Genomic DNA, 25094 nt, shown 5'->3' with positions numbered 1-25094 from the left:
CTCCAGGGTTTCAAGCTCGCCTTCTGAGACTCCTTTCCCCTGGGTCTCCAAATACAGCTAAGCTTCAATTTCCAAGAACACTTTCAGATCTTTGCAATGCCAAGCATTCCACCAATGCTTCAAAAGGCGTGCAGTAAGGAGTCACCAAATTTCAGCTGCCCCCTTGGATCTTCAGCTCGCTTTGCTTAATGTCTGCTCCCCACAGCTCTTTTCTTTAATTTGGAGACTTTTTGCTCCTGTTGTTTATCTTGACTCAGTGGGATCCGTTTCTGATTCCTGTTTTTGTCCCAGCCTGGAACTTTCTTCTGGGACCTCTTTCTGTCTCACTCCCTGGTCTAGGATACCTTCTTGGTTTGGGACTTTCTTCCTGTCCTCCTCCCCATCCTGCTTCCTGGGACATCACCTCTCTAATGATGCACCCAGTTGCAGATCATTTGAGATGCAATTTCTCATTGTTTTGCTTCTTTTCTTCTGCACTGGCCCACAAGTTATGTTCTTGATCTGAAGACATTAAAAATCTTCCTGGCCAGCGCATGCATGGGAGGCCAGGGGCTCCCGACCTCCCAACTGCTGATCAAAAACCAAGGTAAATTTCATCCCAATGTTCATTCCTCAATAATACAGTAACAGATGACCTGGTCATTATCTTGTTCGTGTTTGTGGGATTTCTCCTGAACTCATTTCCCTAGTTAACAGCAGTATCTGATCAAACCTCGGCTATATCCAGCAGGAAGAAGGAGGCGATGGCCTAGTGGTATTATCGCTAGACTATTAATCTAGAAACTCAGCTAATGTTCTGGGGACCTGGGTTCGAATCCCGCCACAGCAGATGGTGGAATTTGAATTCAATAAAAAATAAGAATCTACTGATTATCGTGAAACCATTATTGATTGTCGGAAAAACCCACCTGGTTGTAGGGAAAGAAAATCTGCCGTCCTTACCTGGTGTGGCCTACATGTGACTCCAGAGCCACAGCAATGTGGTTGACTCTCAACTGCCCTCGGGCAACGAGGGATGGGCAATAAATGCTGGCCAGCCAGTGACGCCCATGTCCCATGAATGAATACTAAAAAAGAATCTCTGGCCTTGCATAATTCAAAGATATTATCACCATAGTGGCATAGTGGTGCACATCTATGTAGACCACTATGCCACTATGTGGTGGACATCTGTCTCATTTGCTTGGTGTGGAGATGCCGGCGTTGGAAGAATGCCGGTCATTTGCTTGGACCAGGCAAAGGGTTTTGATAGAATATCTCACACATCTATGGCACTTGAGGACAAAATCCACAATTGGATCCAACTTCCCTATACAAACATTGGCAGCACGGTTTCAAAGGTTGGGAATCAGAAACCTGGTCAAATCTGGAGTCAGGCAGGGCTGCCCTTTCTCCTCTGTTCTATGCATGTGTTGTATTGAACCTTTTACTGAGTCCATCAGGAAGGATGTGGGCACAGGAGGGGTGAGCATGTACACAGGCCTGACCAGCAGAAGAATGGTTCAAGAAATCAGCCTGCACAAAGTTCATTTGTCCAACAGGAGCTGTTCCAGCCCAGGACTTGGAACTGGGCACTCCTGTTAATCTTCCATTAATCTTTCCAGCATTCAAATTGTTGGGCACTTGGATGGAAGAATGTATAGGAAACCAGAGGAATTTCAGCATTCTGTTCACTGTCCCTCCTACCTGGCCAGCTGTCCCAGCTGTTCAGTGCCCATCATCAGAGAACTGATCAGCCCTTGAAAAATTTCCTTCGAATTCTGTCCTCTGGGAGAAATGGAGGTAGAGGAGGAAGAATGGCAGGATATCACAGAATTGTTAGAGTGCAGGAGGAGGCCATTTGGCCCATTGTGTCTGCAATGGCTCTCCAAATGAGCATTATGGCTAAGGGCCATTCTCCTGCCTTTTCCCCGTACCCCTACACATTGTTTCTACTCAAATAATCATCTAACGGCCTCCTGATTGAACCTGCCTCCACCACACTTCCAGCCAGTGCATTCTAGACCCCAACCACTCGCTGTGTGAAAAAAGATTATCCTCTCATCACATTTACTGCTTTTGCAAATGACTCAAAGTTTGTGACCGCTCGTTCTTGATCTTTTTATTCAGGCGATGGGTTTAGATGACGTTGATAGGTTTAGATGAAGTTGGGAGGAAGCTGATGTGAGGCACAAACGGAATAATTGGACTGAAAGACCTGCTTCCGCTGTGTCAATCCTGCATCATTCCATATTAATTGTTCTCTCGTCCCTATTGATTCAGTGGAATATTATTTCCGTTCTTGCATAATAAAATGATTTTCTCCCAATTGTAGTGCAGTTTTCTTTCGGGTAGCTAACCCAGTCTTTAGGAGTTGGATCTGCAGGAACCATTATCTCCCACTTGCACATAAAAATTAACAACTGCTTTCTATTGTGAATGTTAATAGTTTCAATTATTGAGGCCAGTGGTATCAGCAAGTCGAAATAAATCAGCAACGAAAAATAATTAACCTAAGATTTTGCATCGACATGCGAATATGAATTCTGCTTCCTACTGCTGTCAGGCTCAGTAATTTCTCCATTAACACCATCATCACGTGTTCAAAGCAAAATTGCTTCTAAACACAGATGAAGACGGCACAGAGATGGCATTGGTTTTGTTTTTCATTATTTGAACTGTCAGGATTCATTAGTGCTCTAATGATGAGAACTTCCTTTAAAGATTAGATCATCTCATCTGGGGCTCAATTTTAATTCTGTTTAACTGACTCGCTTTTGCTGTACATTATGGGGATTAAAAATTTGTTTTAAGCAGCGAAACCAAACTGCAAGTTTAATCCTGCAGCATCTCTGCTTGTCTATTACTTTCTGACCCATTTGCATGAAACTCGAGCCCGGAGCACTTGCATGTTGTTGAAGACACCGAGCCTCACATTTACATTCAAAATATGCAATTGAACTAAATCAATCGAAGCTTAATGAATCTTAACCCAGCCGCAAAAGCGTTCATCCTGAAAGTGGAGCTGCTAAATGAATGTAAATTGCAGTTGTTTATTAAAGATCAACTCAATCACATCTAAAGATTCCACATAGAATTTCGAGTGTGTGTAATTTGATGCAAGGTAAGAGGAATGCTGTTTATATCAGTGTGTAATTATACCCACGCAGTGACATGCATGGCTTATCTTTGAACTTTTCATCAGGTCTTACGATCTTGCCCCTCACCTTGGAGAAAGTGGTCTCTCGATTCCCTCGAGCTGTTTGTCAGATTGTAGTTTGTCGGTTTGCATTACTATCTGTGGAGAGGGAAAATAGAGTTAACGTTTCGAGTCCGTATGGCTCTTCTTCAGTGCTTTGCTTTTATTATCATGTTGCCCCACTGTCTGTCTTGCTTTTGTGCTGAGTGATGCTTCTCATATTGGTCTGAGTATGTCAGACAAATGTCATTGAGAATGAAGGTCCAGTTGGGACTGGGTGACTTGACTGATGAGTTCTAATGATGTCCAGCTTGAGCCACCTGTAAGATTATCAGAACAAAGAGACTGTGACCCTGATATTTATGGGGGCGGGGTGGGGGGGGGCGATGCAGGGGAGTGCAGGGTTGGGGGAGGTGCGGTTAGGGAGGAGATGAGACCCCAGAAAGCCTGGGGTCTTGGTGATCTTGCTATATCAATGACAGGATCTCATTATCATTTTCCGCCTGGAAGCTGACCTGATTGACAGGCTGTCTGCTGTCGAGTGGGGAAGTCAATGGCAGGAAATCAGAGCTGGGAACCATAAAAAGAGCACAAGCTTGGGTAAGGTGGTTGGGGAGGTTTACCCTAATTTTAAATTATTAATCTCATTCCTCTTGATTCTTGATTCTCCCAATTAGTTTGCAGATGACTCAAAGATTGGACAGGTGGTTAACAGTGAGGTTGTGTCTTGGGCTACAAGAAGGTATAGATGGAATGGTCAAATGGGCAGATAAGTGGCAGATGAAATTTAACCCTGAAAAATGTGAGGTGATACACTTTGGAAGGATAATTTGACAAGAAAGTACTTAATCAATGGTAGGACAGTAGGAAGTTCTATGGTGTGTTTGTCCACAGATCTCTGAATGCAAAGGGCATGTTGATGGGGTGGTGAAAAAGGCATATAGGACACTTGTCTTTATCAATCGAGGTATAGATTACAAAAGCAGGGAAGTCATGTTGGAGTTGTATAGAACTTTGGTGAGGCCACAGCTGGAGCACTGTGCAGTTCTGGTCACTACATTATAGGAAGGATGTGATTGCACTGGAGGGGGTGCAGAGGAGATTTACCAGGATGTTGCCTGGGATGGAACATTTAAGTTATGAAGAAAGGTTGTGTTCGCTTGGGTTATTTTCGTTGGACGCTGGCATCTCCGCATCAGTCCAACGCCGGCATCTCCACATCATGTTTTCGTCGGAGCAGAGAAGACTGAGGGGCAACCTGATTGAGGTGTACAAGATTTATGAGGGCCATCGACAGAGTGGATAAGGAACAGCTGTTCCCTTAGTTGAAGGGCCAGTCACGTGGGATATAGGTTCCAGGTGAGGAACAGGAAGTTTAGGGGAATGTGAGGAAAAACGTTTTTACCCAGAGGGTGGTGACAGTCTGGAATGCGCTGCCTGGGAGGGTGGTGGAGGTGGGTTGCCTCACATCCTTTAAAAAGTATCTGGATGAGCACTTGGCACATCATAACATTCAGGGCTATTGGCCAAGTGCTGGCAGATGGGATTAGGTGGGAGGTCATGGTTCTATGATTCTGTTGTTAATATCAAGACTCGTGCCGCAGACTGAAGTATTAGCCAACTGTTTAATTCATGGTTATAGTGAAAGTTACTTAGCTGTGAATCTTCTACATTTTGGCCATGTGTGTACTGAACCTGTCATCATAAGTTTGACATTGTTAAGCCGAGTTTGTTTCACTGGGGGAAATACATATTGCTGTAGTTATTCAGACCTGTTGTATTTTGGGGAAATAACACATATCACCTCATGCATATTATAATCAACAACAATTCTAATTGATTTTGATTTGATTTAATTTATTATAAATTAACCTCAAGGTCCAGAACCTCCTTTGGAAATGTGATTTAGAACTTAAAAATTAAACTTTAGGTAAAGATAACATTTTTCTTGCAATTTAATTTCAGCGTGCTTTTTATGAACCCATTGTTCATTGCGTCTGTTGTGAAACTGAACTTTGGATAACATTTTTACATCACATCCAGTATATTGAGCTGGGTACTGTCCAATTTCATATCTCTGCATTCAGTTTGTGGATTAAGACTTTTAAAATTTAATTGCACGTTGTTATATATTGGAGAACTAACGCCAGGAAGCATGGAGGATTGAAAATAATGGAGTTTTATTTACAGGGTGGCGATCACTGCATAGCTGCCTCTTCACGCTGGCAGTTTCCCCGTGCTAGCGACCTGTGGCATCACTTCCAGTGAATGCATGAATATATTAATACACAAAAGCAGCTAAAAAGAACTAATATTGATACATAACACATTTATAGTGCTTTTGTTATGACATTTGTCAAAATATAAACAAAATCCAATCTTGTTATTGGTTCCCAATAAAAAGAATTGTTTTTTTTTGCCTTTACATCACCAAATGCTTACAAGTGTGTTCCATGGCATATTTTCAGGGCTGGACTGTGCCTAGATGATGGCTGATTGTGTGTGAGGACTTGAGTATTAGATACTATAAGGTACTCTAATAGAATATGTTATGGTACACTCTGCAATCCATGCAGGGTTTCCTGCCATGTGGGTTGGGGGTTGATTGCAACAGAGATGTGAAGGGCACGAGAACGAAGAAATGTTAATGACATCCTTGTTGTAATCTCTCCTAGCTCCCACTAATCACTAACCTTCCACTCTGTTCCAGCTACTCCAGCCCTGCTTATCCAGTATATGATCCATCTCATTTCTCCCTTTTGCTCTGAAGAAGTCATACAGACTCGTAACATTAACTCTCTTTTCTCTGTCCACAGACCACCTGACTTTTTCCTGTATTTTCTGTTTTTGTTTCCGATTCCAGCATCCGCAGTGTTTTGTTTTTATGAAAGTGATATGAAGATTTTTGATTTAGCAACAGTACATGAAATGGGAATCAATTTGCGGCAACACTTTGTGACTTTGAACGGTGCTTCTAACTTGAAAAACAGCAAAGCGTGTCCCTAGGTGTAAAGTTTTATGTGAAGTGATTATGTTCAAAATTAAAAGGGTGTATGCTGAATGCTGCCCTTGTGATTTTGAAGTTGATTTTTGCAAGAATATGTGAAAGCAATTGAATTGAGTCATTGAAGAGCACGTGGAACTGGAATGATCGTCACAAGTGATGCCACAGTTAAATAGTGAAAGACAAAAAACAGTTCCAGAAAGTGGGCGGCACGGTGGCACAGTGGTTAGCACTGCTGCCTCACAGCGCCAGGGACCCGCGTTCAATTCCGGCCTCGAGTGACTGCCTGTGTGGAATTTGCACATTCTCCCCGTGTCTGCGTGGGTTTCCTCCGGGTGCTCCGGTTTCCTCCCACAGTCCAATTAGGTTGATTGGCTATGCTAAATTGCCCCTTAGTGTCAGGGGGAACCAGCTAGGGTAAATACATGGGGTTATGGGGATAAGGTTTGGGTGGGATTGTGGTTGGTGCAGACTCGATGGACCAAATGGCCGCCTCCTGCACTGTAGGGATTCTAAGGTTCTAAGTGAAATACTGAACAAAAGACTTGATTGCACCTGTGATGCAAAGAACTTACCTGATATTCATAATTGGAGAAATTAATTTACACAGAGTTAGGGAAATACTGATTTGTTAAGCTTGTTTGCAAAATTTATTGCGGGATATTTAGGGAATGAAGTCAAAGCTGTATGTGCCAAGCAGAAAGATCATGGACATGTTTCTGGTCTAATAAGGAAGGGATATCATAATAATAGCTGACTGTGTGCGTAACTCAAGTGTTCAATATTATATGGGTACGTGGGTCCGGCACGCTCTGCATTAGGATCACATTGGGGGGAGGGGGGGGGGGTTGCAGTTGAAGATCCGATAGCATGTCTTTAGCCGACGATATTCTTGTCATTGAATCCATGGCTTTGAGTGCTGTTCTTCCAGTCTGCGATGTAACATGCGCAACTGTTTTCTAAGTAATTGCTTGTGACTTCAGCGTTGATCTAACCACATCTGTTCTGGAAGAGTCACAGCAGATGGTATCACTGTGCATGTACTCAGTACTGTGTGACGTGCGCAGTCTGGAGAATTATAGTGTCAAATTATATTTCACTATCATTACAAATGTTGCCACGGACAACAAAGAAACACTATTTGTACATATTCACTCTAAATATTTTGAATCTATAATTTCAGACACTCTCTTCCCACTTTAATTCGCTGCTTGTGTGGGCCCTCAACGTTGCTTTGTCGGTAGTGAAAGGTAACCAAGATCATCTGACTCATCTGTCCTCTTCCATCTACTTTCTGGAAAAGCACGAAGTCTGTGTCCTCGCGTTCCAGCTTCAGCCACGCACTGAATCACAGAATCCTTGCACTGCACAAGGCCATTCGGCCCATCATGCTTTGTATGATTTTACTGTATGGATTTAGATTTTTTTTTCTATAGGTGTTCATTTCATCTCCACCTAAATGAGGTATTTCCCATTTGTTTACTGGAATAGTTATTGCGGCAGTGTGTTGCCAGCAGCAAGGATAAAGGGACAATGATGAAGCAGTACTGAGAAATGGAACACATTTCCACAATTGTGGCCTGCTTCAGTTAGTCAGCAACATCTCAATAGAAAAGCTGGATTTAAAAGGATTTTTTTTTTCAAAAACAATTTCCCAGACATGCTGCAGACATGGGTGGCACTGTGGTTAGCACAGCTGCCTCCACAGCCCCCAGGACCCAGCTTCGATTCTGGCCTCTGGTCACTGTCTGTGTGAGTTTGCATGTTCCCCCCATGTCTGCGTGGGTTTCCTCCGGGTGCTCTGGTTTCCTCCCAAAGTCCAAAAGTGTGCAGGTTAGGTGGATTGGCCATGCTAAATTGCCCCTTAGTGTCTCAAGGTGTGTAGGTCAAATGGAATAGCCATAGGAGGGTGTGGTTACAAGGGTAGGGTGGGGGGGGGGGGGTGGTGTGGGTAAGATACTCTGTCAGGGAGTCGGTGCAGGCTCGATAGGCCGAATGGCCTCCTTCTGCACTGTAGGGATTCTATGAAGTATCATGTCAGAATGACTGGATATAGGGAACAGTTCTAGTTTGGGAGCCTACTTGGTAACATGATACTTGGTGCTTTAACTCGCTAACATATTATCTCAATGGTGCCTTCATTTATTTCCAGTGCAGACACGATGGGCTGAATGGCCTCCTTCTGCCCTGTAACAATTATGTGAACTTGTGACCAGAATTGCACATTTAGTGGCTCTCTCACTCATTTGGAGGAGGTTCCAAGACCGGTACTAGTCAAGGGGGAAGGAGAGGATTCCCAGGCTGCTTTCAAATTCACACACCTCTTAGAAACCAGTTTGAGAGTGATATTACACTCAACTTCAGAAAATAATACTCTAAAACGGACTCGCCCCAAAGCTCTGTTCTGTGTTGTCGTACATGGTGTTTTCCACTAGATGCTGCTAGCATCTGGCGTGTAGTGTGCTAGTGCCATCCTGTGGAGATGCCGGCGTTGGACTGGGGTAAACACAGTAAGAAGTTTAACAACACCAGGTTAAAGTCCAACAGGTTTATTTGGTAGCCTAAACCTGTTGGACTTTAACCTGGTGTTGTTAAACTTCTTACAGTGCCATCCTGTGGCAGACCTCAAGTGCTGTTGCAGCATGTCATTGAATAGATCGACGGGAACCCCTTCACATCCATTGCCTCAGCAAATTGTAAATGTAGATACGTTTGCAGATTGTGCTGTACACTCTTACAAAAATATAGTCACAGGTACGTTTTTTTTTGACCTCTCAGGATGTGGGTGACTGGCACGACTGCATTTACTTCCCATCCCAGCTGCCCTGATTGACTGAGTGAGTGGCTCGCTCAGTTCTTAATACTGGAATCATTTGGAAGTCAGACTGGGCAAGAATGTCAGGCTTCCTTCGCTGAATGACATGACTTGAATCAGTTGTGTTTTTAACAGTTCAGCTGCTTTTGTGATCATTCCTTTAGATTTTTGAACTCCGATCCTTTTAAGCAAAATTTTTGTTTTTTAAATGTTATTTAAAGGTTGAGTTCTTGGGGCATTGACATTGGAATAATGGTCAAGAAGAGTGGACGGCTTGAAAAACAGATGCCCTGTTTAAAGTTTATTTGTTAGTGTCACAAGTAGGCTTACATTAACACTGCAATGAAGTTACTGTGAAAATCCCCTAGTCGCCACACTCTGGTTCGGGTACACTGAGCGAGTATTTAGCATGGCCAAAGCACCTAACCAGCACGTCTTTCGGACTGTGGGAGGAAACCGGAGCATCCGGAGGAAACCCACGCAGACACGGGGAGAACATAGAAACTCCACACAATGACCCAAGCCGGGAATCGAACCCAGATCCCTGGCGCTGTGAGGCAGCAGCACTAACCACTGTGCCACCGTGCTGCCCATACTAATAGTTCAATGGAGGAATTATTCATTTATTTTAATGACTCAAAACTATCACAAAAATAATAGAGGAATACCAGCTGAATAATTTAGCATTCACAATAATATTTAACAGTGCTATTTCCAGACCACATTCATAATTCATAATTACAACAAGTACTGCAGATTTTGTATAGTGTCTTTAATGTAAATATCCCAATGCTTTGGAGGAATAAAATGTGACACTGAGTCACATGAACTGTTAGGGGAGCTAACGAAAAGCTTGGTCAACAAGGTTGGTTTTAAAGAGCGTCTTAAAGAGGAGACACAGAGTGGGGGACGTGTAGGGAGGGAATTCCAGCGTTTGGGGCTAACGCAACTGAAGGAACAGCCATCAATGGTGGAGCGATTAAAATCAGCGATCTTAAGAAGCTAAAGTTAAAGGAACTTTGATATCTTGGGGGCTGCATGGCTGGAGGAGATTACAGAGGTCAGGGGTGGGTGGGATGGAGAAGTCATAGAAGGATTTGAATGCAAGGAATAGAATTTTAAACCAATGCGTGATTTGACCAGAAATTAGCATAGGCCAGTGAACATGGATGATTGGTGAGCAGGATTGCGAGAATTACATACATGTGAACATATGAATTAGGAACAGGAGTAGGTGATCTGGCACCTCCAGCTGCTCTGCCATTCAAGAGGATCATGGCTGATCTGATTGTGGCCTCAACTCCACATTCCGCCTATCCCCAATCACCTTTGACACCCTTATTAGCCAAGAACCAATCTAACTCTGCTTTAAAAATATTCAATTAACCTGACTCTATTGCTGTCTGGGGAAGAGAGTTCCAAAGATTCATGACACTGAGAGAAAGAAATCCTTCTCATGTCCGTCCTAAATGGGAAAGCCCTTATTTTTAAACTGTGCCCCCCCTAGTGTGGCACCTTCACAATGAGGTAATTCATTAATCCTGTCTCATTGCACATTACCAGATCGAATAGAGCCTGCTCTCTGGTTGACACTAGAACACACTGCTCTAAGAAACTGTCCTGAAAACACTATGAACCCATCATCCAGCCTACCTTTGCCAGTCTGATTTGTCCAATCTATATGTAGATTAAGATCACCCATGATTATCTCCATGGGTCTCTCACAAACTCTCATTACTTCTTTCTGTATTCCTCATACCAGTTAGGATACTGTGAGGGGGGGCATATAAACCACTCCCACAAGTTTCTTTTCTTTACTGTTCCTCATCTCTACCCAAACTGATTCCACACAATCTCCAGAACTAAGGTTATCTCTCTTTCTATTGTACCAATGTCATCCTCCATTTTTTCTTTGCTTGCTGCCCTTCCTGAATGTCTTGTAGCCTTGAGTACTCAGTTCCCAGTTTTTATTATCCTGCAGCCAATGGCTATCAGATCATACATTTTTTTCTATTTGTGCTGTCACCTCATGTTTTGTTACGGATGCCACATACATTCAGATACAGAGCCTTTAGTTTTGTCTTTTTACAGTCTTGAAACCTCTAGCCTCATCTGCTGGTGCACTCCTGGGTTTGTACACTCTGTCCCTTCCTGATCACCATTTCCCTTATTCCTACCTTGCCTTACCTTCACTAAATTTATCATACCTTTCCGAGCTTGATCCCTTGTCCCCATTATTTAGTTTAAAGCCCTCTCTACCAGCCTAGTTATATACAACCCACTAGAATACTCATTCCAGCACAGTTCAGGTGAAGAACATCCCAACAAATGGACATAAGCGGCCTGAGCAATGATGCAGAGATATCGCTGGAAACTTGCCTCCGGGTGGAATACGATATCAAGATCACAAAGAGTATGGTTCAGCCTCAGACAGTTGACTTGATTTATTATTGTCACATGTATTGAGATACAGTGAAAAGTATTGTTTGTTGTGCGCTGAACAGACAAAACATACTGTTCATAGAGTACAAAGGAGAGAAGGGAAGGAGAGGGTGCAGAATGTAGTGTTACAGTCATAGCTAGGGTGCAGAGAAAGATCATAATATATGGTCAGTCCATTCAAAAGGCTGATGCTAGGAAGAGCGATGGAGTGGATGTCAATGGGATGGAGTTTGTAACGGGCTGAAGCCAATAGGGCTGGCTGCTGTAAATGTACTTGTAGAAACTGATGCTGTGGTTTTGGGTGATGCTGCTGAGGGCAACAAATTTAGGTGAGAAACTTCAATACAATTTTAGGATGATTACATATTTTAAAACCAATTCTAACTACTTGGAAATGGAAAACACTTGCAGAACATATCGAATAAAGCTCTTCCCTGTCTCTGACTGTAAGGATATTAAATTAGTTTGAGCAGTTTTAGCTTCACTCCGATTGGATATGGGGTCTTAGTTTTATTCAGGGAGGCCACAAGGATAGAGGTTGTAAGAAATGGAATAATTACTCTAATTCAGCTAGAGATTCCCTACGGAGACTGGAGTTGAGCTACTTGGAGCAACAGAGATGCTCGGTTCAAAAATCCCCAGCATTCATTGTGATACACCCACGCCAACCCCAACGGGAATGCAGCACAGAGGCTGGAAATTAGGCCGGCAGCTCTCAACGATACTGGGTTTCCTGACCTGCTGTTGGGTATTTGCTCATTGACACCAGATTAGGGGGTGGAAAACAATTGGCTAGGTTTCTCTTTGCAAAAAATCACTCCTGCTAGAGTTTGTGTGAGGGCCTTGTTTAGTTGACATGGATGTTTGGCAGTCAGCGAGGTATCAGCGACTCGTCACTCCCAGTCACCTTGTGCTGTGACTGTGGGAGAATTATATTGACGAACACTATACATAAAGCACGTTGTTAGTGGGAGTTTAATAGCACAAACCATTCAACATAAAATTAACAGGGCATTGTGTTACCAGTCACTCACCTTCAGCAATTGCAGAGTAAGCTTTTAGTTTATTTGTCTACTCGGGAAGCTGTTTTTCCAATGCGTGACATTCTGAATATATTAGATTGCTTGATGTACTTTCTGGCATTGAACTTTGTTCTGAGTATTTGGATTTCCAGCGACTGCCACCAGCAGAGGGTCAGGACTGGAGGAAGACATTGAATGCAATTGAAGCACTTTGTGATGAACAGCTTGGCAAAGATCACCTGTGATTACCTGTGACTGACATTGCTGAATTAGGCTGCCCTTCACAGGCAGTTGTCTGCAGTAACCGAGTTGGTTTTGAGCTTCATTGCTGTGTGTCGATGGTGACAGGTTGTTGAAAATGTTCATTTCAAATCTGCAGCGAGGCAAATAATTTCTCCAGTTAGATAATGAAGCTTTGTAAATTGTAACGGCAAAGAAATAGGATTTTTAATTGATGCAAATTAAACATCTTGCGATAAATAGTTCTGATTTTAGTTTTGATATTATTGATGACAACTTTAGTTTTGTGGCACATTGCTTTTTAGAGCCATTGTCATTGCCATATTTATCCACAAGATCCAACATCTGATAAAATGTTCACAGCGCAGAAACCCAATTTTTTCTGAGTGATGGAAGCAGGGCAGACTGAGTTTGAGTTGATAGGAGGTAAGAGTTCCTATTCCACCCACATCCATGTGTCTGTTGATTCAGATTGTAACTGGGACCCCCTCTCAAACAGTCATTATTAGTGTGGAACATTAGAAGCTGCACAAATTGTCCACAATAGTCATTTTTAAAACTGCTGAGAAACTCTTTGTTACTGATAGGAGCTTGAAATGAATAGGCCTTGTACTAAACACCAGGAAAACTCTTCCTCTTCCAACCAGCTCCCACAGCAAAACACCTTCCCCCGTTGATTAAGATCAAGGGTGACAGTCTGGAAAGTGTGAGCCATTTTCCATTTCTTGGAAGCCTCCTCTCAGTGAAGGTAGACATAGGTGGCAAAATTCATCGTTGCCTCCAGTGTTCAAACCCAACCTTCAACTGACTGAGGAACAGGCTATTTGAGGACCAGGATCTCAGACCTGAGAATGAGGTCATGGTAGACCCAGCAGCAGTGACCCCCATGCTCCTAGATGTTTTGGAGACTTGGACGACCTCAGCAGGCACCTCGAAGCACTAGAGAAGTACCACCGGCGGTGCCTTTGCAAGATCCTCCAAATCCTGTGACAAGAAAGGTTGTCCAACTATGGAAACTTCTTCCAAGCCAACCTGCCCAGTATCGGGGGGGTTAATCACTCAAAATCAGTTTGTTTGCATTCCTGACGCTAGACCCCAAAGCAACTGTTGTACTTGGAACTTGGTCAAGGCAAGAGAATTCCAGGAAGACAGCGGAAATGCTTTAGGGATGCCCTCAAACATCCAAGCAGAGGTTAAACATACCTGGCTTGTGACCAACCAAAATGGAGAAGGACTTCAAGTTGACCAGAATTGGAGTCGATGTATGGGAAGCCCTCACTGCTAACCGGAGTGCCTGAGAGAGGCCGGAAGGGCGTGGAAAAAGGAGAGAGGACAAAGGAAGTGACCAGATGGCAGAAGAGAGAGTCTGCTGGAAGGAAAAGACATAAGTCAACCTTGGGTCAATACTGTTCCTCTGTGTCAGCTGCGGAAGTGATTGCCACTCAAGTCGGCCTCTGCAACCATAACAGATAAGGTTCAAGTCAGACGCGCCACAGACCCTGGGCTCGGTCCATCGTCTCCCGAGATGGATTGACATCTCTTAACATTTGGGAGGGAACCAAACACAAGATGAGACTTCGCTGGGAACGCGAAAAGAGGAAGCGCACCAACCACCCATCTATCCAGCCTGCCAAGAACCACCTGTGGCAGAGTCTGCTTATCAGCCATTACAGAACCCATCGAGCCGGAATGGAAGCAAGTCACCCACAATCCCGAGGGACTGCCTAAAAAAGAGAAGAAATAAAAGATTGCCTGCCTGCTCATTAGCTCAGAAACACCCTCCCCTTGCAAAGCTAAATTTAGATTCCATTGATAGAGGCCTTTGTGTTACTCAGCAATATTGTCGCTGCAAACTTTTAATGTTATTTTGAGAACACCATGGTCTGCACAGCTGCATTCTCTAACTGGCAAACTGACATGACTACAGGAAGACAAATGGAAGCAATACTAAAGGGGTTGCATTCTAAATAGCCACAGCTTCATACAAAACTACAAATATTGATTTGAAAGGGGAAATTTCTGCTTAATAAAGTACTTTGATATCTTTGTACATGTCACTATAATAGACCATAGAGCTTGCTATTAATTTGTTTAGAATTTCCACAAACGGTAGCACAGTGGTTAGCACTGCTGCTTCACAGCTCCAGGGTCCTGGGTTCGATTCCCGGTTCAGGTCACTGTCTGTGTGGAGTTTGCACATTCTCCTTGTGTCTGCGTGGGTTTCCTCCGGGTGCTCCGGTTTCCTCCCACAGTCCAAAGATGTGCGGGTTAGGTTGATTGGCCAGGTTAAAAATTGCCCCGTAGAGTCCTGAGATGCGTAGGTTAGAGGGATTAGCAGGTAAATATGTGGGGGTAGGACCTGGGTGGGATTGTGGTCGGTGCAGACTCGATGGGCCGAATGGCCTCCTTCTGCACTGTAGGGTTTCTATGATTTCTATGATTCTATGATTTCTTTGAGATTTGATAGGGAATGGTGAACTTGTAGTCTCTCTCTCTCTCTCTCTCTCTATCTGTAATGGCTAAGATCAAGTGTAGTTTTGTTGTCCTGCACTTGATCGAAGTCAATGAGCTTACACGGAGGCATCATTTGAAGCAATTTTTTAAAACGGCATCTAGGCCTTTTGGCTAAGTTGCAAATAAGGTCAGGCACAGGAGGGGGTGCAATGCCTGTTCCAATCAGCTTGGATCATGTCGATCAAGCCCAAGGCAGGAAGAGGCTTGCCTGTCTTGTCAGCTTGAATCTGTAATATCTCATTGGTTGAGACTTTGAATTGGACTTTGATTGGATATAACTTTTTTTTAAATGGTAACCATCGCCAGCAACTACCACCGCAAGGAGAAACAACGGAAGGAAGGCCAGAGTATCAGACCAGACTACGCTGAGGACTATGGAGACCAACATGTGGATAAAGGCCAATATCTGCCTGGATACTTGCCGGTCACGCAGAAGTCAATGTCTAGTATTGAACTTGAACTTCAGTATTCTGTAAATAACTTTGATATGGAGTTGCCGGCGTTGGACTGGGGTGGGCACAATAAGTAGTCTCTCAACACCAGGTTAAAGTCCAACAGGTTTATTTGGTAGCCCAAGCTTTTGGAGCTTTGCCCCTTCATCAGGTGAAGGGGGAAAGCTCGTGCTACCAAATAAACCTGTTGGACTTCAACCTGGTGTTATGAGACTACTTACTGTAAATAACAGTATTGATCGTGTGGGTAATTAATATCAATTGTGTGTGTGAATAAATATTACTGTACTAACAAGAAGTCGACTTGCAATTCTTTGCCCACCGTATAAGGGTTAAAAACAGGCTGAGCGGCAGGCACAACAACTAATTCATGTGACAATAATAAATCAAATCAAATCAAACCACCGGGCTTGTTGTCAGGCAAACTCCAGAACAGGTCACATGATTCCCTTCATTTTATTTCAAAGACACCTTTACAAAATGTAACAATCTTTTAAAGCTCATTGTGACAGTGTGTGTGATGCAAGTATCGAATAAATGGGATAGAATTAACACAAGATTTTGGTGGAACTTGGCTTTAATCATAGATTTGTCACAAGCATGTTTGCAGAAATGCAGCAAATCAACTAATAAAGGAAGTGGGTCACTGATAGAAGAGTGGAATACACATTGGCGGAGATCAGTCTCCAGCTGTGCGATCTTTTCATTAGATCATCTTTGGAGCACTCGATTCAATTTTGATCACTAATTCCAGAAAAGCTCATGCATGAATTGGAGAGAGTGTAGGGAGCCTCAGGAATGACCGCCAGACATTTTACCTTAAAGGCACAGTCCCAAAATATAAAGCTCATCGTTGTAACTGGACGTGCGATTCGAATATAGAATGATTGGAATAGAATTAGCGCAAGGAATTTGGAAAAGGAGAGATTAAAGAGACTCGGGCTCTGCAGGGGATCAAAGTCCAGTTTAAAGGTAAAAAGACAAGGTGAACCCAGAATATTAGTTCCATGGAGTAGGAGTAGACCACATCCACTTAAACTTGACAAGTACATTTGGAGCAGATACTGGAGACTGGCACCCTCTCTGTAATACAATCTACCAGGAAAGAAAACAGAAACACTCATTAGAAAGGCTAGATTGGCTGAACATCCTAATGCATCCTAATGTATTGCTCAAATTGACCAATAGTTGAAGTACTCATCTGAAGGCCAGCAAACAGATTTTTTATTAAAACAATACCAGTGTTAATTTGATGCCTTTCTGTGCTTTGCTCATTGGGATACCACACTCCACATGACAGCCTGACTGAAGCATTGATACCCTGAATTGTGTCTCACACTTGGGGGGTGGGGGGGGGGAAATTTAGTCAAATTTAATCCAAAAATATATTTTGGCATAACATTAGCATTAGGTTTATTTGTAGGTTTGTGCCAATAAAAGATATTGTGTTCGTTATTGAGAATGGTAAAATTTCACTTGGGGGAAAAAAACCCCTATAATTGCTTCTCCACAATGTGAGCAGTTAATTGCTGTTAGGATCAGTGCACTCAGACAGGTGACAGCTGGCCAGTCTGGTGGATTGCATTGGCTCCACGGATGAACGTATATGATTCTCCCCGCACCCCCCACCCCCCCATCCCCGCTTTTCCCAAAACCTGAATATGTATGCTATTTTGTGACAGTTTGAACATTGAAAAGTAAATGAACAGAAGCTGTAGCTGAGTTCCCGCATCATGACTTTATCCTTGATCATTCTGGCTGTCTATAATGCAAAACAGAGCCAGCTGGCCTTTGTGAGTGCGATGTCATGGCAGTGCAGGCATTGTGGTGTCTGCTACGATAATGAATCCAAATCTAAATTGGACTCGGTAGCTAATTTGCTAGACCTGAGCAACACCAGGCAATCATGATGGTTAAAACATATGGCTATTATTCTGCAGTTCATCAAATGCACAGTGAATCTATGCCTGAGTTCACTGTGGTGTGTGGTGTTGGCATTACTACTTCTGTGTTAGTACTCCTTCCTTTTCTTGTAGCATTAGGATCAAAAAGCATTTAGATAGTTACATGGGCACAATGGGTATAGAGGGATATGGGCCAAATGCGGGCAATTCAGATTAGCTTAGGGGTTTTAAAAAAAAAAGGGCGGCATGGACAAGTTGGGCTGAAGGGCCTGTAAACCTTTATGACGATTTGGCTTGCATGTGGACTGGTCCATCAGGGCTACATAGAATGTTGACTCTTGTGTAATTGACTTCAGGAAAGAGAGTGTGCGATTTTTATGCTCAATCAAAAGACAGTGTATCTCACACTAAGTGAAACCTTTCAGGATAGAAAGATAGGGGATGATAGATGAGCTGGAAAACAGACACAATTTATAATGTCAAAGCCACTGACCTGAGAGAACGTCAAATGCCAAGGCAAATCAAAACTAAATTAAGAGAAAGATGTGAAAACGAGAGAGAGATCTGGTGAGCTCACTCTAGGGAATGACTATATTAATGAGGAAGAAGGAAGGAACATGCAGACAATCATATCTGAGAGACTCAAACTAGTCAACTGGAAAACCTGTGTATAATAATGTGAAATGATGGATTGAGTAAAGCCAGCAGCATAGAAATGTGGGATTTTTTCCGGCATTCCCTCACGCTTGTGTGTAATTGGGAAGGTCTGAGGAGCCCGGAATGTTGGGCCTGGGGGGGGGGGGGGGAATCAGGAGACACGGAGTGGGTTGGGATCTGTAGCAATAGCTAGCAGTGGCCCATGGAGTCAGGAGGCCGGAGATTGTTATCTCTGGATGGGGGCCAGTGGCGAAGGTTGGGGTGGTGATTGAGGTCAGTCTCCGGTTTCTGGGTTTGAAGTGGTGATGATCGAGAGAGTCCTTTGATGTGGAGCGGGGAGGATGTAACTAATTGATATCTGTGACGGGCGTTGTGGGAGTGGCTTCCCTGATTACAGCTCACAGAGGTGCTGCTTGTCTGAGTGAACCGAGCAAAGAAAAGTACAGCACAGGAGCAAGCCCTTTGGCCCTCCAAGCCTGCACTGATCATGATGCCTGCCTAAACTAAAACCGTATGCACTTAAGAGTCGTATCCTTCCATTCCCATCCCGTTCATGTACTTGTCGAGTTCCCCCTTAAATGCCGCTATCGTACCTTAATCATAAGGGAACCTCAAGCAAGCATTTGTTTTTTTTATTTGAATTTGCTAAAGTCCTAATGTCAGCATGTTATTCAAGAGTTGCGGGGAGAAGGCAGGAGAATGGGGATGAGAATCATATCAGCCATGATTGAATCGTGGAGCAGACTCGATGGGCTGAATGGCCTAATTCTGCTCCTATATCTTATGTCTTATGGTTCTTCTAAATATCTGCATGCTTACCTGCTCACCATTTTGGGAGGTCACATGACACCTGAAAACTTGGTGTGTAACAGTGAGATTTCTGTACCGATTTTCCAGTTTCTGTCATCCCATCAGATGGGATGGCCGGTGGGAAGTGTATGAAGGCTGCTACAACACTTCAACATTCCTATAGGAAAATGTAGAATTTCCAGGAATGCACAGTGACTTAATTTAGAATTAGAACAAGAAAATTACAGCACAGGAACAGGCCCTTCAGCCCTCCAAGCCTGCACCGACCATGCTGCCCGACTGAACTAAAACCCCCTACGCTTCCGGGGACCGTATCCCTCTATTCCCGTCCTATTCATGTATTTGTCAAGACGCCGTATCCGCTTCCACTTCTTTGCACGTCAGTATCCTTGTTTCCAGTGATTAACACCAACTGTGTGAAAAGCATTTTAGTCACTTGCATCAAGCAGTGTAGTCACTTTGCTGCTGATTTTCCCCGGTCTACAATATGAATATTTGTGAACTGAAGGAAATTTTTTTTTGAGAAGATTGTACTTTTGTGCATCCAATCCATTTCATTCTTTCAAATTATTGGTCTTTCTCTACTTGATGCCCCCTCTGCTCCGTGTGGCAGTGTTGCTTGGCTTATTATTTACTGTGCTTTTCCATGGATACTGCTTCTGAAAATTTTAAATCCTGAGTTATTTCTCCTTGAAAAGCTCGGAAAATAATACTCTGGAAGCCTGATTTATGAATGTGTGCTATGGTGATGTCACAAATGTCTCCGTTTCTGAATGTCCCACTGGTCCACATACCGTGAATTTTGTCTGGTCTCAGCTGTTGTGCTGGAGGGCTGTTTCAGCCAGGAAACTTAATCCTCTATCTCGTCCATCACATTGTGCAACTGTGGGTCGATCCACGAAATAACATCGACAAGAAGGTCACATTATGCTTATCAATCTTGCCTTTCTGAAGATGAGGAGCCTCACCAGTCCATTTAAAGAGGAAGGGATAAGAGGTTTGAAAGGCATAAATAGCTTTTCGTGCCTCATTCAGGAATTTGTGACAGTTCAAGAATTTAAGAATGCTCAGTGGCTGTTCCCCTGAAGGATTCTCCGAGTTTAGCCTTGCTGACCAGAGAGATCCTAATTCTGTGCTGAGTTATCGCGGATGGCAGAAAGATGGAATCAAATAGCCCATAAACATTGTGTAAAAGCTACGCACGATGAATCACCCATTGTCCTGGGTGGCATCCAGCACCTACAGAAATATCCCCCAGCAGAGCCAATGTTTACAGGAGAGAACAAGCAGCAAATTCAGTGCCGCATTGGGGAGCAGGACTGAGCTACAGCAATGCATGCGCTATTATATCATTGACAAATCACACTTGTAGGTGTGTGGTTCAGTCAGTGGTTCTTGAGCACTGTTCTGGGAGACGGTGTGTTGTCTAATAAACAGCACACAAAGCAAACATGTTTAAATGTCAGTCGTTCTTCATAAATTGATTGACACTTCCCCAGCTCAAGATTAATGTGCCAAGCGGGATGGATGTTGAAAGGATGTTTCCTCTTGTGAGAGAGACTAGAACTGGGAAACACAGTTTACAAATATGGGGTCTCCCGTGGAAGACTGAGATAGAGTCATAGAGGTTTACAGCATGGAAACAGGCCCTTCGGCGCAACTTGTCCATGCTGTCCCTTTTTTTAACCCCTAAGTCCCAATCGCCCGCATTTGGCTCATATCCCTCGATACCCATCTTACCCAAGTAGCTGTCTAAACGCTTTTTAAAAGACAAAATTGTACCCGCCTCTACTACTACCTCTGGAAGCTTGATTCAGAACACTCACCACCCTCTGTGAATAAATTGCCCCTCTGGACCCTTTTGTATCTCTCCCCTCTCACCTTAAACCTATGCCCTCTAGTTTTAGATTCCCCTACCTTTGGGAAAAGATATTGGCTATCTAGCTGATCTATGTCCCTCATTTTATAGACCTCTATAAGATCACTCCTAAGTCTTCTACGCTCCAGAGAAAAAAGTCCCAGTCTATCCAGCCTCTCCTTATAACTCGTCCTGGTAGCATCCTAGGAAATCTTTTCTGCACTCTTTCTAGTTTAATAATATCCTTTCTATAATAGGGTGACCAGAACTGTACACAGTATTCCAAATGTGGCCTTACCAATGTCTTGTACAACTTCAACAAGACGTCCCAACTCCTGTATTCAATGTGCTGACCGATGAAACCAAGCATGCCAAATGCCGCCTTCACCACTCTGTCCACCTGTGACTCCACTTTCAAGGAACTATGAACCCGAACTCCTAGATCTCTTTGTTCTATAACTCTCCCCAACGCCCTACCATTAACTGAGTAAGTACTGCCCTGGTTCAATCTACCAAAATGCATCACCTCGCATTTATCTAGATTAAACTCCATCTGCCATTCATCAGCCCACTGGCCCAATTGATCAGGATCTCTGTTGCAATCCAAGATAACCTTCACTGTCCACTATGCCACCAATCTTGATGTCATCTGCAAACTTACTAACCATGCCTCCTATATTCTCATCCAAATCCTTAATATAAATGACAAATAACAGTGGACCCAGCATCGATCCCTGAGGCACACCACTGGTCACAGGCCTCCAGTTTGAAAAACAACCCTCTACAACCATCTTCTGTCATCAAGCCAATTTTGTATCCATTTGGCTACCTCACCCTGAATCCCGTGAGATTTAACCTTATGCAACAACCTACCATGTGGTCCCTTGTCAAAGGCCTTGTTAAAGTCCATGTAGACAACATCAACTGCACTGCCCTCATCTACCTTCTTGGTTGCCCCTTCAAAAAACTAAATCAAATTTGTAAGACAAGATTTTCCACACTCAAAGCCATGCTGTCTGTCCCTAATCAGTCCTTGCGTCTTTAAGTGCCTGTAGATCCTGTCTCTCAAAATAGCTTCTAACAACTTACCCACTACAGATGTGAGGCCGTGATCTTATTGAATGGCAGAGCAGGTTCGAGGGGCTGAGTGGCCTACTCCTACCCTCTATCCTGATCCCTCAATTACTGAAAATAGTTTGGTTCCATCTCCCTGTACTGTCCTTTCAAAATTTTAACCACTTCTTTTATATTGCATCATTATCTGTGTTGGTCTAATAAAAAAGGACAATTATTCAAGTCTTTGGATTTATGTAGCTTCATACCAAGCAGTTTTTTCAGTGAATGGGCATTGTACCCTCTCTATAACTTTCATATTCTTCCTATAGAGTGGAACTCAAACAGTCTACAGTGCTTTAATTGAAGTCTTAATAAGGTTTTACATTGCTCATCATTGCCTCAGTTTTTATAGAAAAAGAAGAAAAGTTTATTTATTAGTCACAAGTAGGCTTACATTAATACTGCGTTGAAGTTACTGTGAAATTCCCCTACTCGCCACTGTCCGGCGCCTGTTTGGATCAATGCACCTAACCAGTACGTCTTTCAGAATGTGGGAGGAAACCGGAGCACCCGGAAGAAACCCACGCAGACACGGGGAGAACGTGCCCCCCCCCCCCCCCCCCACAACAGCACCAAGCCAGGGCATAATTACCATTGTCACTTTATTACGAGTATTACTGAGTATACTGGAGAGTCTGTCTGATCTGTTTAAACGCTTTCAATGATATTGACCCGAAACTGTCCCGGGTTTGTATTTGGTGAAATCAGCTGAGAAATTGTTCTTTAGCTTTTCCCCCAAGTCACCCTCTTCGTACAGGTTCAACTTTGACCTTCCACCCGTGAATCTCACACAGGAAAGAGCTCTGTGCTAATCCAGTCATGTTCATCAGAGATTGAGGTCTACAAATGCATTTAGACCAGAAATGCTTTGCTCTTTTTCCAAAGTCGGCATTTATGCAGGCACGAGGAGAAAGATGGTCAGGGACGAGAAATATGTTGACATTTACTGTACAAATTGGAAATCTTTGTATCCGATTTCTGTTGAAGTACAAAATCTTATGTCTGGGTTTCATGAAATGTATACAAGTAATATTTTATAATTTGTCAGCCATCCTTGGCAGGTAAACTGCCAAGCAATTTCTTTTGCTTTGACTATAAATTAATATTGGATTAAATTCTGTGTCATTTCTTAATGATGCAATTACCTGTCCAGTCGAAAGTTCCTAAGAATAATTTGCTTTTCCAGAATCCAATTTTATGTTGATTAAAATTGTTGGACAGATCTATATTTTATATTGCTTATTTAAAAATATTTGTGTGCAGTGAACTATAAGATATGCTAGTTTTTGAGAAACCTTTTGTTACGCCCAGAAAGGATGATCAAATGACTTAATTCATATCTAACTGAGACTTTCAAAATTGTAGATCTCGAGCCCTTAACATTCACATGATTAAACTCATTACCTGAAATTGAGTTTCAAACAGTGACTGTTAATTAAGCCAGAAGCTTTTGAAACTGATACAATTTATTAAAAGGGTGTTAATATTCTGATCTATCATTTTTATTGTAGCCCCCTTGACTAGAGTGTTAATGTTTTATTTTTGTTCTCTTCTCTCTGCACAGTGTTCCTGTTGGTCCACGGCAGAATTTGCCAAGAATTGTACTAAAGGGGATCTTCCAGGGTAGTAAAGTTGTTCGAGGGCCAGATTGGGACTGGGGCAATCAAGATGGTAAGCACATTTTTTTTCGCTCAGCTCAACTGAATTATTAACAATGCCAGGAGGTGGTAACAGCTGGCATCTTTTGTTTTATGACAAAGATCTTTGTTTCTGAGAATTGCAGATATTGGATTCACAGTTTCCCCATTTGCGTACATCAATCATCTCTCGGTATTCTCCATTCAAATAAAATAAATTGAGTTAATTATAAAAAGCGTTTACTGATTTTAATGATTTAAAGAATGATGTTTCAGCTTTCTGGTCATGGTAGTATGTGTAATAACTATTTAGAAGCTATAACAGATTCCAGGTTCCTCAAGAACAAGTACTGCTGTCTAAGGGATTCTGTATTTGTGGTCATGAGATAAATCTGCCAACGTCCTATTTATATCCACGCTGTTTGAGGAACCTCAGTCTGAGATAATAGTTTCTTGCAATTGGAATCTTTATAAAAGGTAGATTCTGATCTGGCTGGAACATGAACCCACCTTTATGCTTGTTTCCAATTGGGCACTTCAGGGGGAGGTGTTGGCATAGTGGTAATGTCACTGGGCTAGTAATCAAAAGTCCCAAGTTAATATTCTGGGGACACGGGTTCAAATATTTGGAATTTAAATTAAATGAATAAATCTGGAATTAAAAGCTGGTCTCAGTAATAGTTACCACGAAACTGGGCAGGGAATCTGCCATTATTGCTTGGTCTGCTTCACTGTGCTTACTCCAGATTCACAGCAATGTGTTTGGCTCTTAAATGCTCTCTGCAATGGTCTATCAAGCCCCTCAATTTTAAAGTGTTAAACTGTTACAAACTCCAAAAGAAATGAAACTGGGTGGACCACCTGGCATCAACCTCGGTAGCAGTGGAATTGTATTCAACTAATCTGTAACCTCATGGCTCGCATATCCCCCCCTTTACCATTACCATCAAGACAGGAGATCAACCCTGGTTCAATGGAGAGGGCATGTCCAGTTGCAGCACCAGGCATACTAAAATGAGGTGTCAACCTGGTGAAGGTACAACACAGGACTTGCATGCCAGACAGCAGAAGCAGCAAGTAATTGACAGAGCTAAGTGATCGTACAACCATTGGCTCAGATTTAAGCTCTGCTGTCCTGCAATATCCAGTCATGAATGGTGGTGGACAATTAAACAACTCACTGGTGGAGGAGGTTCCACAAATATCCCCATTCTCATTGCTGGGGGAGCCCAGCACTTCAGTGCAAAAGATAAGGCTGAAGCATTTGCTACAATCTTCAGCCAGAAGTGCTGAGTGGATGATCTGTCTCGCCCTCTTCCTGAGGCTCTCGGCATCAAAGACACCAGTCTTTGGCGACCTTGATTCACTCAAGAAGTTGTTGAAGGCACTGGATTTTGCAAAGGCTATAGACCCTGACAACATTCTGGCAATATTACTGAAGACTT

The 25094-nt window shown here is 43.0% G+C and overlaps 1 protein-coding gene across 1 annotated transcript in view; it reads left to right on the top strand.

Moving 5' to 3' along the window:
* mib2 (MIB E3 ubiquitin protein ligase 2) overlaps positions 1 to 25094 on the top strand; it is a 173406-nt gene that overhangs the window by 76620 nt on the left and 71692 nt on the right. Inside the window, exon 4 of the mRNA XM_078238623.1 lies at positions 23577 to 23683. Coding sequence (XP_078094749.1) covers positions 23577 to 23683 — 107 coding nt within the window. The remainder of the gene's footprint in view (positions 1 to 23576; positions 23684 to 25094) is intronic.

Source organism: Mustelus asterias, chromosome 22, assembly GCF_964213995.1.
Source record: "Mustelus asterias chromosome 22, sMusAst1.hap1.1, whole genome shotgun sequence".
Lineage (NCBI taxonomy): Eukaryota > Metazoa > Chordata > Chondrichthyes > Carcharhiniformes > Triakidae > Mustelus > Mustelus asterias.
The sequence above is the reverse complement of the archived record's forward strand: the minus strand, read 5'-3'. Positions and strand labels throughout refer to the sequence as shown.